General features: G+C 37.9%; 1 protein-coding gene across 9 annotated transcripts in view; it reads right to left on the bottom strand.

Moving 5' to 3' along the window:
- CLCN3 (chloride voltage-gated channel 3) overlaps positions 1–15,313 on the bottom strand; it is a 122,761-nt gene that overhangs the window by 11,772 nt on the left and 95,676 nt on the right. For all 9 annotated transcript variants that reach the window (XM_064148830.1, XM_064148832.1, XM_064148831.1 and 6 more), the window contains 8 exons: positions 11,623–11,780; positions 9,562–9,661; positions 7,347–7,534; positions 6,560–6,682; positions 5,087–5,293; positions 3,393–3,473; positions 1,096–1,641; positions 288–474 (listed from right to left, as the gene is read on the bottom strand). In XM_064148830.1, coding sequence (XP_064004900.1) covers positions 288–474; positions 1,096–1,641; positions 3,393–3,473; positions 5,087–5,293; positions 6,560–6,682; positions 7,347–7,534; positions 9,562–9,661; positions 11,623–11,780 — 1,590 coding nt within the window. The remainder of the gene's footprint in view (positions 1–287; positions 475–1,095; positions 1,642–3,392; positions 3,474–5,086; positions 5,294–6,559; positions 6,683–7,346; positions 7,535–9,561; positions 9,662–11,622; positions 11,781–15,313) is intronic.

Raw genomic sequence — 15,313 nt, 5'->3', positions numbered from 1 at the left:
CCGTCCCTGGAGATGTTCAAGAAAAGACTGGATGAGGCACTCAGTGCCATGGTCTAGTTGACTGGATAGGGCTGGGTGATAGGTTGGACTGGATGATCTTGGAGGTCTCTTCCAACGTGGTTGATTCTATGATTTTATGATCTGAATGCATTATTTTGAAGAGAGAGAAGTCCATATAAAAATGTGTTCCAAAACTGCACATTTCTGTTTCTTTTAAATTTTAAATCATTATTTTAGCAACATACAAGAAATCAGATACTTACTTACTTTTAAATATTTTTATTTACCTAAGCATGCAGCAGCTCCAACCATGGCATAAAGACCAGGTGTAATACAGTCAGCTCCAACTTCACACCATTCCTTGAAAATGAACCAGTCATGATGGTAGTAAGCCAGCTGCTCCACTGCAATTCCAACAATTCTTCCAGCTATTGCTCCAATTGCCATACTGGGTATGAACAACCCAGATGGAACCTGCAACACCACCAGAAAACCTGCTGTCATGCTGATGGGAACATACATAATGCATTATTCTACAAGTAAATAACTATTCGTTTTCTTGAAAGAGATGCAAATGCTGTCAGTTACCAGAAGTCAGACAGAATGCCTGAGGCTGGATATGACCACTCCAGATTTTCTACCTCTGCCCAAGCAGGGTCAACTACAGGAGATTTCAGAAAATAAGGCTGTGATAAGCAAGAGAAGGGGAGTTTAAAAAATCCTACAATTTGTTCAGGAGGTACAGTCCTTCCTTCTTCCACGTAACAGGACTAGGGAACGTGAGTGCTTGTTTCACTTACCAATTATAGAATTGTCCTTATTGCTGAATTAGGCCCATATAAACAAGCAATCCATCCCCACAGTTACTGTTCTCTATTACAGTTAACATGTTTCTGTTCAGCTGAACAAAGGGCTAGTTTGAATTTAATTCAACTCACTATTGTTTTCTGCAAGACTTGCTTATTAACCAACAGGAAAAAGACTTTTTTTTTTTACAGAACTACACATGAAGAAAAAATCATCTACAAACAAAGCTGCTGTCTTTGAGATTGAAAGTGAGAAAGATAATAAAATAATCACTGCATTCACACTTACCTTGATACCAAAGGTGAAGACTGTCATGATTATTTTAAATACGAGCGCTAAACACAACTGCCATATAGCTGAATAGACTCCAGTGCCTGCTGGACGATCAGGAATATCATCTACTATTTTGCTTGCGTTCATATCATTTCTGTAGTCACAGAGGGAAGAGGATTCTAACGGCCCACAGTCTGTGAAGAGCTCTTTAATAAGCTCACTGGTGTTTAGCCTTGTGTATGGATTAGGGAATGCAATGACAGCTGTTATTGCTGCAACAATAATAACCTCCAGGACAGGGTACTTCCCAAATTTCGTAGATTTGCGTCGACGACACCATGCAATGTTTGCTCGGATGAAAAATGCTCCCCAGAGCCCACCAAATACTCCCAGAAGAATGAAAGGAAGCAGTTCAAAAAGGTACCAAGGAGTGTGGTATTCCACATAAAAAAGAACAAGGCGGCTATTACCAAAAGGATTGATGGACCTTAAAACAAATGCAGCTACTAAAGCAGCAAAAAATGATCTCCATAAAGTTTTCAGTGGGAAATAGTAACTGACCTGCAAAAGGCAACACACGACAATTATTAGTAATTAAACTAAAACCCCTGAGAAGACCATTTTATGTATGTGTTAACAGCACTGCTGTTCACTTGGTTAAGCTGAACATCATCAATACTATTCACCTGCAGCACTGGAGCTCCATACTCCATTTTTTAAATGCTCTACAACAGCTCATACCTCTTATCAGTTTTGAAGTCAATGCACTTTTGAAACTTGCTGTTCTAAGCCTCTTGGAAAACAATACATAGTAATTAATGTTTAAAAGCCTCTCTGTTTGTAAGCATCTCTTTCCAGCATTGACAAGAACCAGGCTGTGTATTAGTCGCACTCTCAAATTTCCTGCAAACACAGTTTCAACTCCATTCAAGATACCTTGAAACATTTCTAGCAGATGTGTTACTTTTATGACGTAAAATTAATACATTGAAAAAAAAACCCTCAAAGGAGAACAAGAAGTTTTATACTAAAGCCCCACATAGCTTGACTTGAATTTCAAAGAAGTTGTCTTCTGAGGTTTTGTGGATTTTTCTTTTTTACAACAAAGGAATCCCTCAAAATCCTCCACTGATACAAAAAAATTATAATTGACAGAATATTTTCCTTACTTTTTTTAATTTGGGGAATTTTTTTTGTTCTTTACAAATGTAATGATCTAATTAACATTCTTATGAAATTTGAAAACTACTTGTGCTCGTTTGAAGCAGGCTAGAATGTTTTGGTGAGAAGAACTACATTACAGGCTGTGAAAGGAAAACAATGGTGACGTCTGCTTCTCTCATAGGCTTGCTGAGATGCATAGAAGCAAGAAATAAAAACATTAGATAACCACTCTCACTTGGGCTGCTGGCTGAGCTGCTGCTTACTCTCTAACCTCACCCTCCATTTTGGACTAATCCACTTTGCTTCCTAACCTCCTGGCCAAACCTCTCTTCTTCCTTGGGACTGGGGTAAGGTTGAGAGGGTTAGGGGGAAGGTCAAAGGGTGGTAGAGAGCCCCTCCTGGGGACTCAGGTTTCTGGGAGGGCTGTTGTGTTTCTGTATTACATTTTATTTTGTATATTTCTGTATATAACTGTATATACTGTAAATATCTGCTTGTATATTGTGCTAGCTGTAAATATAAGCTTCATTCATATTTCCAGAGACAGGTGAGTCTAGTCTGGGTGATTTCTCAAGTGTGGAGGGGCAGGGAACACCCAAACTATCCCACTACTAATGACAACTAATTTAATATGAAACATTTTTGAAGAATTAAGTTTGGTTGCCTAGGAGGTCACTTTTATACCATATTTGCCATTTTAATAATTAACATATTCCACAGTATTTAGCAACTGCAATTTTAAAGAAAACTGTGTTTAAAAATCTTGCCTCACAAAACTGTTGAACAGATTTTTAAAGCCTCTTTCAAAATGAAAAAAAAACAAAACAAAAAACCAAATAACATTAAAAAATCTTTTTAGAATACACTCTCAAAGTAAAATTCTGCTGTATCTCTGGGTGTAGGTAAACTGTAATTTTTGACTGACTCAGCCACTCTCCAGAAAAATATAGCTGAGAACAAAGCAGAGTTGACATTAATCCAAAGGAAAAAAAAATTTGCTAATAAGAGGGTTCTTGACTTGGAAATGTTGGTCCAAACAATGTCCTTCTTAGAAAAGACTCTGTAGCTTAGAGTAGTCTGAAGTTATTCATACCAGAATAGAGGGTTTTTTTTAACTATATATCCTCCGGTGCCATCTCTTGACTCACCTCCTCCAGACTGAAAAGGACTCCACCAATGGGTGCACCGAAGGCTACAGATACCCCTGCTGCTGAGGCAGCTGACAACACCTGGGGAAAAAAAAACCCACACAATAGTGAGTGGTTGTTTTTTCCTAAAGTCTGTGATAGACTTTAAACATAAAGAACAGAATCTCATTACAGTAACCAGTTTTTTTCCATGTTTCTATCACAAGCACACAGACCTGCTACCAGAAAAGCAACAAGTGCATGAGAATGCTCTCAAGACGTGGCCACAGCAGCTACTGGCCAGGTACCAGCCATGAGGACGCCAAGGCTGCTGGTTAAAGCACTCCCAGTGAAGAACTCAAAGGAGTCTATGAAAGTGCTGATACCTCAATTTCAAGAAGCTGTAGTAAGCTTTTTCTGTGATAGAGTAGGCAATTTTTCTGTGTTACAACTCAAGCAAGCAGGGCAGATGACTAGCTTGGCTGCACAGGGAAGTCCTTGTGAAGCTCAAGAGAAAAAAGAAATTGTACCATCTTTGGAAGCAAGGTCAGACTCTGCAGCAAGATTACAGAACTGTGGTTCGTATATGCAGGAAGACAACATGGAAGGCCAAAGCTCTATCAGAGCACAGCATCTGTGAGGAAAGTGAGAGGGAAATAGCCTTGCAGACACCAAGGTCGGCAGTGGAGGAGGATGCACTCCAGGCCCAGGAACAACGATACTCCCTGCAGGCTGTGAAAACAACTACGGTGACATAAACTGTACCCCTGAAGCCTATGGAGGACCACTGTAAAGCAGATCTCCACCCTGCAGCCTGTGGACGATCACACGATGGAGCAGACAGATGCGCCCTGAATGAAGACCCAGCCTGTGGAGAGCCCATGCCAGAGCAGGGTCCTAGCAGAAGCCACAGCATATGAAGAGAAGTCAATGAAGGAACACCTTTTCTGGCAGGAATCACAGCCTGTGGGAGATCCATGCTGGGGCAAGTCCATTTGTAAAAGACTGCACCTTGTGCAAAAGACATATGCTGAATCAGTTTGTGAAGGACTGTCCCATGGGTGAAACCCCACACTGGAGCAGGGGAAAGAGCAGCAGAGAAACTGTAACAAACTGACTGCAACCCCCAAACCCATCCCCTTGTGCTGCTTTGGGATATAAGAGTCACAAGTGGAACCTGGGAAGAAGGGAAAAGGGGTAAGGTGATTTTAGTTTTTTCATTTCTCACTATCCAACTCTGTTATTAATCGGCAGTAAGATAATTTTCCTCAAGTCTAGTCTGTTTGGCTTGTGATAATTGGCAAGTGATCTCCCTGTTTTTATCCTGACCTATGAACTTTTCACCTTATTTTCTCTTGCTGTCTTGAGGCACAGGAGGGGTGAGAGAGCAGCTTGCTGGGCACCGGCACTAACCCACCACATTCTCACTAGCAACAACAAATTGAAACAGAGCAGAAACACTGTTGTCGCCAACCCTTTCCCGGAAGGCATGAAGTAAAATCAAAGGGTCTCTGAGGTGGAAGAAACAGAAACTTACTTTGTCATAAAAACAATTTACCTTGGAGAGGACTAGGGATAATACAATACTCACAACAAATAACTACTGATAGATAATCCAAGCCTGAACAGTGTCATTGGGAACAAATATTTTAAACAAATAATTGTAAATGTATGGATACTTGATACATTTTAGAAATGCTTTTACAAGAACTTACCTCTCTTTTTTTAGCTTCATTTGTGCTGTACTTTGGGAAGAGGTAGGAAAAAATATTCCCACAGCAGCAGGCAACATGTACCAAGGGACCTTCTTTTCCTAAACTCAAACCCGATGCAACAGCCAAGACTAAAGTAATTGTTTTTATCATCAAAGTCCACTTCCCCAAGTAGCCTCTGATGATGAAGCCACTCAAAATAGTTTTTATCTAGAAGAAACAAAAAAACAATCTCTGTATTGTATTCTGCTTTCTTCACAATGTAATTAACTTTACAACTTTTGTTGTGTAACTTCAAGAATAGTTTTTGGACGCGAATAACCTTGTCACACTTTAAAATGTGTATCGTTCAGATTGCTACACTGAGTCCCTTCGGTTGCCAGAGGCTTTACATTTGTAACTCAGTCTAAACCACCGGATGACAACATTATCAACTACACTTAGTAGAAAATTAATCTGCAACAGCTTCTAAGATTGCATTCATTGGTTTATGACGTAAATTATTAAGCGAAAGTCATAAAACTCCTGAAGGAAAAGTACACCTGCAAAAACTATAGCAGCAGTAGTCACCTATTATAGCGATATGGCATTTGAGCAGTTACACTCTGTTTCCTCCTTGCCTTTCACCATTTCTGCATCAAAATGTAACAGCAGATACCTTGACACGAAGGTGGAGAAGATGAGCCTTTTACTACTGGAAAAGATGTGCCACTTGCCCAAGATATTATTTTGCCTAACAGCGTCATATTACTACCCTAGAAAATATGTGCCCGTGTAGGAAATAGATCTCACAGAAAAGGAGGACATGTACGCAAAAGATTGGGCAGTTGTGTCTAGAAAGTAAAGGTTAGCTACATTTGGAAACTAGTTTAGGATGAAGTCTCTTCTGAAATAATGGCAAAAAACTACTCGGGCTTATTCAGAGGCAGTGCTTGCCTTTCAGCTTATACAGTACACACATATAAATAATTATTTACAGAGTGACTGGAAAAGTGAAACTGACCAGGCTCTGACTTCAGATTATCCCCTCCCATTCTGTGCACATCAGAGGACAGCAATTGCAACAACAAAGACTTTCTGACTGTGCTAATTAAGGCACTTGCAGCCAGTGAAACAAAAGATCACTTGCTGTACCAAAGGACCCCTATTCTGTCCATGTACCGCTGCTCTCTCGTCACTGTGGGAAGGGCCTGGAAATTACTCTTCAGAACTCTCTTAAGCTAAGTGCTCCTTAAAGAGCAGTCCAGACACAGGCATGCAGCAGTACCTTCATATTCAGGAGATACTCTGAAATTTGGAGTGTTTCTCTCAGCAACAATTAGCACAACTACATTATTTCACTTTGAATACTTGTATTACTGTATATTCATCAAAGCTATGGGTACCCTCTCTTGCCTTCCCCCCGACCCTGTGAAGCAGCAGGAATTTCCACATTAATGTGAAATACTTATAACGTATATATTAGTTAGACCTCACCTCAGGTATTCCTGAGCCACAGGCATAGGGAGCAAACACCTTCACCAGAGAAACTGCTAAGAAGGCAAAGCTCAAAGCCCAGAAAATGTACATTATATAGTTCATTATGTACGAACCTGGGCCCTAGAAACAAACAAAAAATAATTATCAGAATATAGATTAGAGGTAGGAGCAAAATTGCCATTTAAAATAACCTAGAAGTCTTCTTGCTGTGCAAGTACACTCATGTACACATTTTGAAGGACAGCAAGAAAGAGTAGAGTTTTGTTTGAAAAGCATAAACTGGGTTATACAAGGTAGGAAGTGTTCTAACACTTTATCTTAAAAAAGGAAAACCAAACACAACATAACTATTTTTAATAGCTAATAACTGCTAAAATCTACCTAATACCGAACAAATCACCTTTATTTAAAAACTTTGTGGTAAAACAAATAAAACAAATCTATTCTTCATTACCAAAGGATACCAGGGGGTTTATTTTCTTTTCTTTTAATGTATAGCTGTGATTATTAGTAACACAAGAGATTCTTGTGTTACTAATAATTCTATGTTGTCATAAAACATACACTTTACACCTACAATAGCCCAAACCTCGCCCAAGTGCATGAAATGCACATTTACTATTATATAACCTATTAATAAATTCAAATTCTGAAAAAGTGGTGTAACTGTACAACCCAAATATCTATTTAGTAACCTAAACTTAAGACTACTGGTCATTTTACATGTTTGGATGGGCTGCTGTTCAGTTGACCAAGACTATCAGAAAAATGGGTATATACTTACTTCTGCTTGCCCAATTATTAGTTCTGCCCATGTTTTCCACTGGGGACATTTATCCCTCTCTTCAAATGTTGTCTCATTTGAACCCCAACAACACTGCTCATGGTTAAACCACAAAGCACTAAGGCAAATGCCTTCCTTTAAGTCAGTCATCCAGTCAGCAGCAATGTCAATTAATCCTGCCAATGCCCCTGTTGTAGAAACAGTGATAATATCCCATTAAACAGGAACACAAGCAGCTAAAATGAAGCAATGTGTACTATTAATTGAAAGAAACTGAAATGACAAAAAAAACATGGAAAAATTGACATGTAAATTATTAGTAATTTCCAGTAATAGGACCTATTGTCAATACAGTAAGATCAGTATTTGACAAAGAATTTAGTACCTTGTATATTTCCCAATTTTTTTTTACTAAGCTGCAGTTCTCCCACAGCCCAGTGACACTAAGCATTAAGAAGCAGAAGAGGACTGACACATTTTGTGATGAAAAGGATGATAGACCTTCTGTCAAAGCTACCTGCCAACAATAGTTTTAAAACATTAATAACCCCACCAAATAAACTCTGATGACGGTTATGTGATTCATCATTCTGCAACATGGTGATCACATAAAATTCCTACTGTTGGTAACAAATACTATAGATACTGAGCAGTTCACAGACTCAAAGCTTAAGAGGCAATCCATGTTGTAACTATTTGCTTAATGGTCTTCAAGAAATAGGCATTACTTAGGAAACGGTTTCAAAGGTTTGTCAAGAAAGTTAAACCCATTTTATTTTAAAATAGCAAAATAGTTTTTCACAGTAGCATTATACTGAAAAACTATGTCCAAAGTCAGTATTTATGAACAGGTACATCTGTTAGTTATAATTTGTTAAGAGCTGTCTAGAAACATCTAGAATTTACTACAGTAAATTGGTAGCAGAGAATTACTTCTCATTTACTAATTTACATTTACTGATCTTGGCAGATCCTCCATTTGAGAACCAGGATCAAAGTGAAAGGCAGTAGCTCAGCAGAACAAAACTTCAATGAAATTAGTTGAAATGCATAAACATAAGAGCTGCCCATGACTAAAATGGAGGTTGTACCATTTAAGAAGCACTGGACAGACACAAGGAAGCAACTGAAATGAAAAAAAACTGCAAATGTTCACAGACTGAATTTGCTCACTTTGCTGCTCAGAAATACAGTAAAGGAATTCCAATATACATAGCAGCTTGGGGTGGTGTGTGTAGAAACACACTTAAATTACTACAAGCAATTTCCAGTAATTATATACTCCCAGTTTGTACATTCAGAAGTATATAAACAGGTTACAAACTCTGCATATACATTACTTTAAATGTGATTTGTCAAAGTGGTTAAGTAGCAATTACATAGGTACCATGCCTTCTTAATAGCTATACTCTGAACCTAAACCAATTTTCCTAGCATTCAATCCAAGACCTGTTTGAAATACTTTTGGAAAAACTGCACAAAGTTTGTGATTTGTCACTCCTGCACATTTTGGGCACTCCAGACTATGCTGATTGAAAGCAGCACTGCATGACAGTGGGGCCACAAACTATCAGATGATTTTAGCTATAAAACCCATTCTAAAACACCTTAAAAACAAAAGAGCTGAAACACAATCCAAAGTACTCCAAGTTAGCATTTGTGTAACAACCTCTAGGAAGGTATGATATCAACATATAGCTAGGCAATGCTCATGTATAACACACGTTTTACAATGAACTGTATTTACACATACATCAGAGATTTTTGGGTACATACAGAATAAGCTAAAGAGTTCGGTAAAATTCCTAGCAGAAACCAAACCAAACAACAGCAACCAAACAAAATCCCTCTCAAACCAAATTCATAGAACTGATCCAATTAATACACTTTCACCAGAAATTCTACAGGGTAAACCCAGCATTTAATAGAAATAGAAAATGCCAATCTCAATCACAACACTAAAGACTAGTTCAGTAGGTGGAAGCCCAGTAACCTCGGGAAACTCACACTAAATTCTGTGTGGACTTGGTTATTCCATTTAATTAGCAAAACCTCCCCTCAAAGTGCTAAAGCCTGTAAACTGAGGTTGTCAATCTATTCCTTCCATCGTGGAATCATGGCAGTAACCTGAACCAGCTCTTGTCCAGGTTAGTGGATAACACACCAACAAAAAGCACAGTAACTACACTTGCTGACAAACGGAAGAAAGATTTACCTGATGCCAAACCGGTTAGTGTGACTACTAGCCATCCTGACCATGCATCATACAAACTTTTTGTCATCTCCCATGCTGATTCTTTCTTCTTGCTGTTAATCTGCAAAGAGAAATTGTTATGTGCACTTGTATGTTTCTGCAATATAAAGAAGAGGGGGAAAGAAGTATGGCACACAAACTGTACGATGCAAGGTGCAGGCAAACATAATCTCTCTTTAACCTGCAAATATTCTCCTTGTATTTAGTCATTCACATAAATTAGTTTGGTTATTCAGACATTAAACTGACAGAGAAAAGTAAATTTGTTTAATTTAAAGAACTAAAACTCAGGAAATGTATTTTTAAGATAAATGGATATTGTCTGTGATACACATATAAAACATGTAATTGCAAAATTATCTCCTAATTATTAATATTTTTTAACTCTCAAATAAGCTGTTAGTGTGCTATTAATAAGCTATTCCTTGTAGAAGTTTAAGAATTTTGGCTATTTCCAATGCAAACATCTTCATTTTTAGACAAAACCCCACATGACAATAAAACAAAACCAGAAACTGCTTGACTGCCCTGAAACACTTACAGACAACGACTACTAATGACATCTAAAGTTACTGTACTGAAAAAGAAAGTAAATGTTTATTTTAGCTTTATGTCACTTTGCTCCCTGATCCGAAATTTACTTTTGTTTTATGATTCATTATGTAACAGGATCCTATTAGAATTTTTTCATTCTGTAAAAGAAGGCAGAACCTATGTGCGACAAACAGAAAGAAAAAACCCAAACAAACCTGAAACCAAGAAAGCACAATACTACAGACAGAAATCTAGAGAAACTATCACTCCTGAAGCAAATAAATACACAGAATGGACTGGGAAGGACCTCTGAATACAATCTAGTCCAGCTGCTCTGCTACAGCAAGATCACATATAGTTTCCCCTCTACAGCTTTTATTTTAACAAGTCATTTCTACAGGAGCATGCCTTTCAAAAACACCATGTGAACTGGCATTGTTTCCTTCTTCTTTCCACATCTTTGATTACATGGACAAACAGACTCAGAACATATCTATAGATTTTGCAGTAGTGCTATGACTGTTAACTGTCTTGTCTGACTCTTCCAGTCTCAGACATTAAAATGAGTTAGAGCTGGGAGACTTCACTCCAGATAACATACTTCCAAATGTCACCTCTTTAGCCAGAATAGTCAGACTCAGAGTTCTATCCAACAGTATATCCACTAGATACTAACCTACACATTTGCACTGTAAAGATGGCATTGTGTTAATTACTGCTTAGACATCTAACTATGAAATACTATATGGAAAACTCCTTACTTTCAATTAAAAACATTCAAACAAGGTGTGTGTTCTCAGATCTTCTGTACAAGGACATATTTTCTTTTAAAAAAGCACTAGATAGTACAATTCTGAATGTTTTTGTTTTTAAACTAGTGCAAAACTGATAAAAATGAATAGCCTGAAATTTGAAGATCTAAAGAGACCAATAGAGAGGCAAAAAGCAAGTTCTGTGATGGGAGATTGGAAAGGACATTTACCATACATATTTAGATTACTGTTTTGTTAAACAATTATGTGTTTTCAATGAGAGAATTTTCACTTTGCATAATCCAAACAAACACAACATTACAAGGCAGCAGCACAAACACATGTGTGTCAGGGTAAAAGCACTACACATTGGTTCTCGCTTCTTTGTTTAACTACCACCATAAGCACTACTGTGCTAGTACAAATATATCTACAGTGGAAGACAGCCTTAAATGTACTAGCATGCAAAAAAAAAGAAAACAAAGCAGTACTGTAAATATGTCACCTAGATGATGGGGAACTATGCCCACTCTCTTCAATTCCTATTTCCTCTCCAAGTTCTAATACTGTTGCAGGACTGCAGGTATCAGTGAAATAAGTGCTTTTCAACATATTCAAGTAATTTTAGCTGATGTAGCCACTTACAATTTAAAGTAAGCATATATTTGTATATATTACTAAATCAGACCAACATGCAACAAAAAGTATTTTCAAGTACTGTTATTATCTCAAGTACCCGTCTGTGCCTTTCTCTGTCTTTGCACTTCTCTCGAACCCAGTCAATGGTATGGAAGTCATCATATGTTCCTACTCCAGGAATTGGTTCATCCAGAAGATCCAGTAAATGTGTTGAACTGTTGATACTTCCTCCATTTGTCATTGTATAATGAGTTCCTATGGCAGAGGACAGACAGGAACCAATCAATTCTGCAATAGACAGGTATTGTAATATTCAGAGCACTAATACATATAAAATTCCCAAACAGAGATCGGCATGCTTCCCATAGTATGTGTATTTTACTCCATTTAGGTCTCTCAGTGCTGCATGTCTTTTTTTTTGTCATTCATCTGCAGATCAAATTTGCACATTAGTGACTCTATTTCCATTGGTTAAACATGAGTGTCCTTGTCAATCGTTGTTCTGCTTTGTATGCAGACTACAGAGAAACTTCAACAGAACTAAGCGGAAAAAGAGAGCAGCTTCAACACACATTTAAACTCGAGGTTTACTGCAGTTCATGAACTACCAGAGGAAAATCTGACTGCACAAAACCAAAACCAGATGATTAGATATAAAGTTCAGAGCACTTCCATAAGCTGATACTTATGTTAAAATATACATACCATTGGTTACTTACCTCTTACATTTCTAAACCAAACCTAAGAATACATTATCAACAGATTATCAGTACAGCTAAAAATACCAAAAAGACAAGCAAATACTTTTTTTTTCTCCTTTTAAATTTATATATCTCAGGTAGTTCACAGAACAGTCCTCAGTCTTGAAAAGTTTTTAAAGACTATATAAAGAAAATGTTTTCTATTAATTCATCATCACTAGCTAGTTCATTTACAAGGAGCTTGCAGAGCAACATTCCCAACAGTATTTCTTTCAGTGACCAGAGTAAGAACAAGAGGGGTACCGAGAATTTTTCCCTAGTCATGAGTGATCAAGAGAGTTGTTTGTTGTTCTCTTTTTAAGCTTTCAACCACTATCGATTTGGCAGTATCTTGGATTTTTTGAGTTCCTGTGGAATATTTACAGACTCCAAGTATAATGAATGGTTGGCTGCTATATACATTATGGTTCCCATTTGCGCACCCAACACAACTGTTTCCGCACAGTAATCACTGTAAAGAGAATGTTTATAATGAGATTCACATAGACAGTACCTTAAAGAGTGATTACTCCCGCTTCTTTGACTAAGAACAAAATTTGTCTAACAGCATGTGACATACAACAATAATCTCTATTCTTAAGGATGTAGGCCCAAGTTGGCCAGGACTTCTCTCAGTACAGACAGACATTACAACTCATTTCACTAGACTAACACTCAGTTGGTTAGGCAGGTGTGCTTTTTCTGAGTTTGCTACACATGTTTGGGGTTTTGAGGTTTTTCTTTTTAGTTTTCTTAGTGTTATCAGCAGAAGTTTCCAACTTATGAAAGTCTTCAAAGGGCCTATTTAAACTTTCAGATGCTACAAATGCTGAGTTCACTAGACCCATCTCTCACCTACAGCTGACAATCAGACACAGGTAAAATGTGCCTTTTCCCTTGAAATTTGTCAAGTCTGAGATCTAGCAGAAGCAGTGTGACACCTGGCATTATACCCAGAGTCAAAGGTGTGCCTCAGTCATCTATTGCTTGAGAGGTCTCCTTTATGCTTGCTACAAAATTTTATAGAAAGACCACTTAAAAAAAAATCTTCAAATAATAGAGAATGCAAACACAAGAGGTAATTCCAACAACGCCAATACCATTCTCCTGCATTTATTCCCTAGAGCTAGGCTCTGTAAATCTCTTCCCCAAGTTGCTGCTAGTCTCTCTGAGCAAATGTAGAGAGGCACTACCTGTGCTTCCATTAATAAAAGACTAACAACAACCAATTAAATCACCTTTGCTAATAACATTGTAACCTTCAAACAGGAAATCATCATTACCTTAATACATTTTAAGATTTAGCAAATGTAGCCTTGTCAACACTCTCAGTGTTCACAAAGTTCTTCCTTCTCCTTTTCCTCCAGTCTTCAAATTCCAAGATGCTTTCTCAGGCTACAACTCATTGCAAGTGCTTTTCATCAAAGTACAAGCAACCTTAGTCTTAAAAACCACAAGCACTTAGCACACAAGGCATAGAGGCACAGCCTCTAGCTATGGTAAGAGAATACCTCCATGTTCTGTATGGACACACTTGAGCCATTCTGCAAAAGTAAAGAAGTTAAAGCCTATTTTTTGCTACATATGAGTTTGATTAAGGTTTTATTACCATCTGCTTCCCAGTCCAAAAGTGGCAGACAGAACTCTTATTACTACCGTTACTCTAACCCTTGGTACCCCAGGGAGGCAAACAGCAATCCACTGATCCTCTTCGAGGCTCAATACAACTCACAGGAAACCCTACAAAGCAAATTCAATATAATTCTTCCCTACTTTACAAAAATTAAGTTTCTGGCATCCCTTTACTAGCGCAATCATCTCAATAGCTTATTTAACAATCCAGTGTTTTCAACGTTTAACTAGCAAGCTGCTCCAATCACAGACTGCAAGCTTGCAGATAGTTAAGCTTCTAGATAATGAAAGCAACATGCTTCTTCAGAGAAAATATATTTTCCCTTTTAGCTGATCTTCAGTCACTGTATGCCTTGAACTACCTTCTAGGAAGGCAGCTATTGTTAACCATCCACATATGTAACTCCAGGCCTTCAGCACAATTCTTTCTCAGCAATCAGCTCTAGTAGTACTGAAGAACTGCTTCAATTAAAGTTAAAAAAAAATATAACAACAACCAACAAAAAAATAAGAGTATTGTATCATGCTGGGAGAAGAAACTTGTAATATGCACTAAAGTTAACAGTACTTCAGGACACCTGATCAGAAAGAAGCAAAATCAAACCAAATTGCTACACAGACATAACAGGAATAGAAGAATTAGATTTCAACACCATTTCTTCTTTCTCTGAAGAAATAGGGTGGTTATTCATTTTTTTAAAAAGGAGAAGCAAAAACCAGGTACAATCCGAAAATCACTTGAGAGGACATCATGCCTGATAGAAAAAGCAGTCCTTTCCATATTGCTCTCCTTCAATTCCCTCTGATATCTCAACAGATAAACAATATCAATATTGAAGTCAATGGCAAAGCAGTAATAGTACAATATATGTAACTGCTGTTACAGCAAGAATACACTCATTTAATGCTGCTCACACATCCCTTTTTCTAGATGGAGCACAGCCACACATTCTTTCCCTCAGCAACCCTTCTTCTGGCTGACAGAAGTGCCACATTTGTGTATGACAGAAGTAGCACGTTTGTATTACTTCAGAGTGCATGTGTGGGAGGTGTTTAAAAAAAGGCAAAAAAAAAACCAAAAACCACCTCTACAAGTGAAATTGAAGCTAATCGGTTTACTCCAAAGGCTGGAATAAGCTCTCCCTGACCATCCAAACCTACTGAGCATTAAAATCAGCCAGGGCTGTAGCTTTCAGGGTGCCAGATACTAATCCAAGGCTTTGCTTCACCCGTGTGTCCTTGGGTATTAGGTGGCAAGGGGATTGAAGGTGGGGAAGCACACTGAATGCAGTGCAGACCATAAGGATCATTTACACTTGTACACACAAAGAATGTGTTGCTAGTGCCTCAGCTTCTCTCTGCCTCTATATTCAGATCCCAAAATGTGAGGCTTTCAATTAAAAACCAAGACAGCAA

Source organism: Pogoniulus pusillus, chromosome 9 (genome assembly GCF_015220805.1).
Source record: "Pogoniulus pusillus isolate bPogPus1 chromosome 9, bPogPus1.pri, whole genome shotgun sequence".
Taxonomy (NCBI): Eukaryota; Metazoa; Chordata; class Aves; order Piciformes; family Lybiidae; genus Pogoniulus; species Pogoniulus pusillus.
Note: the sequence above shows the minus strand (reverse complement) of the source record. Positions and strands in the feature narration are given on the sequence as shown.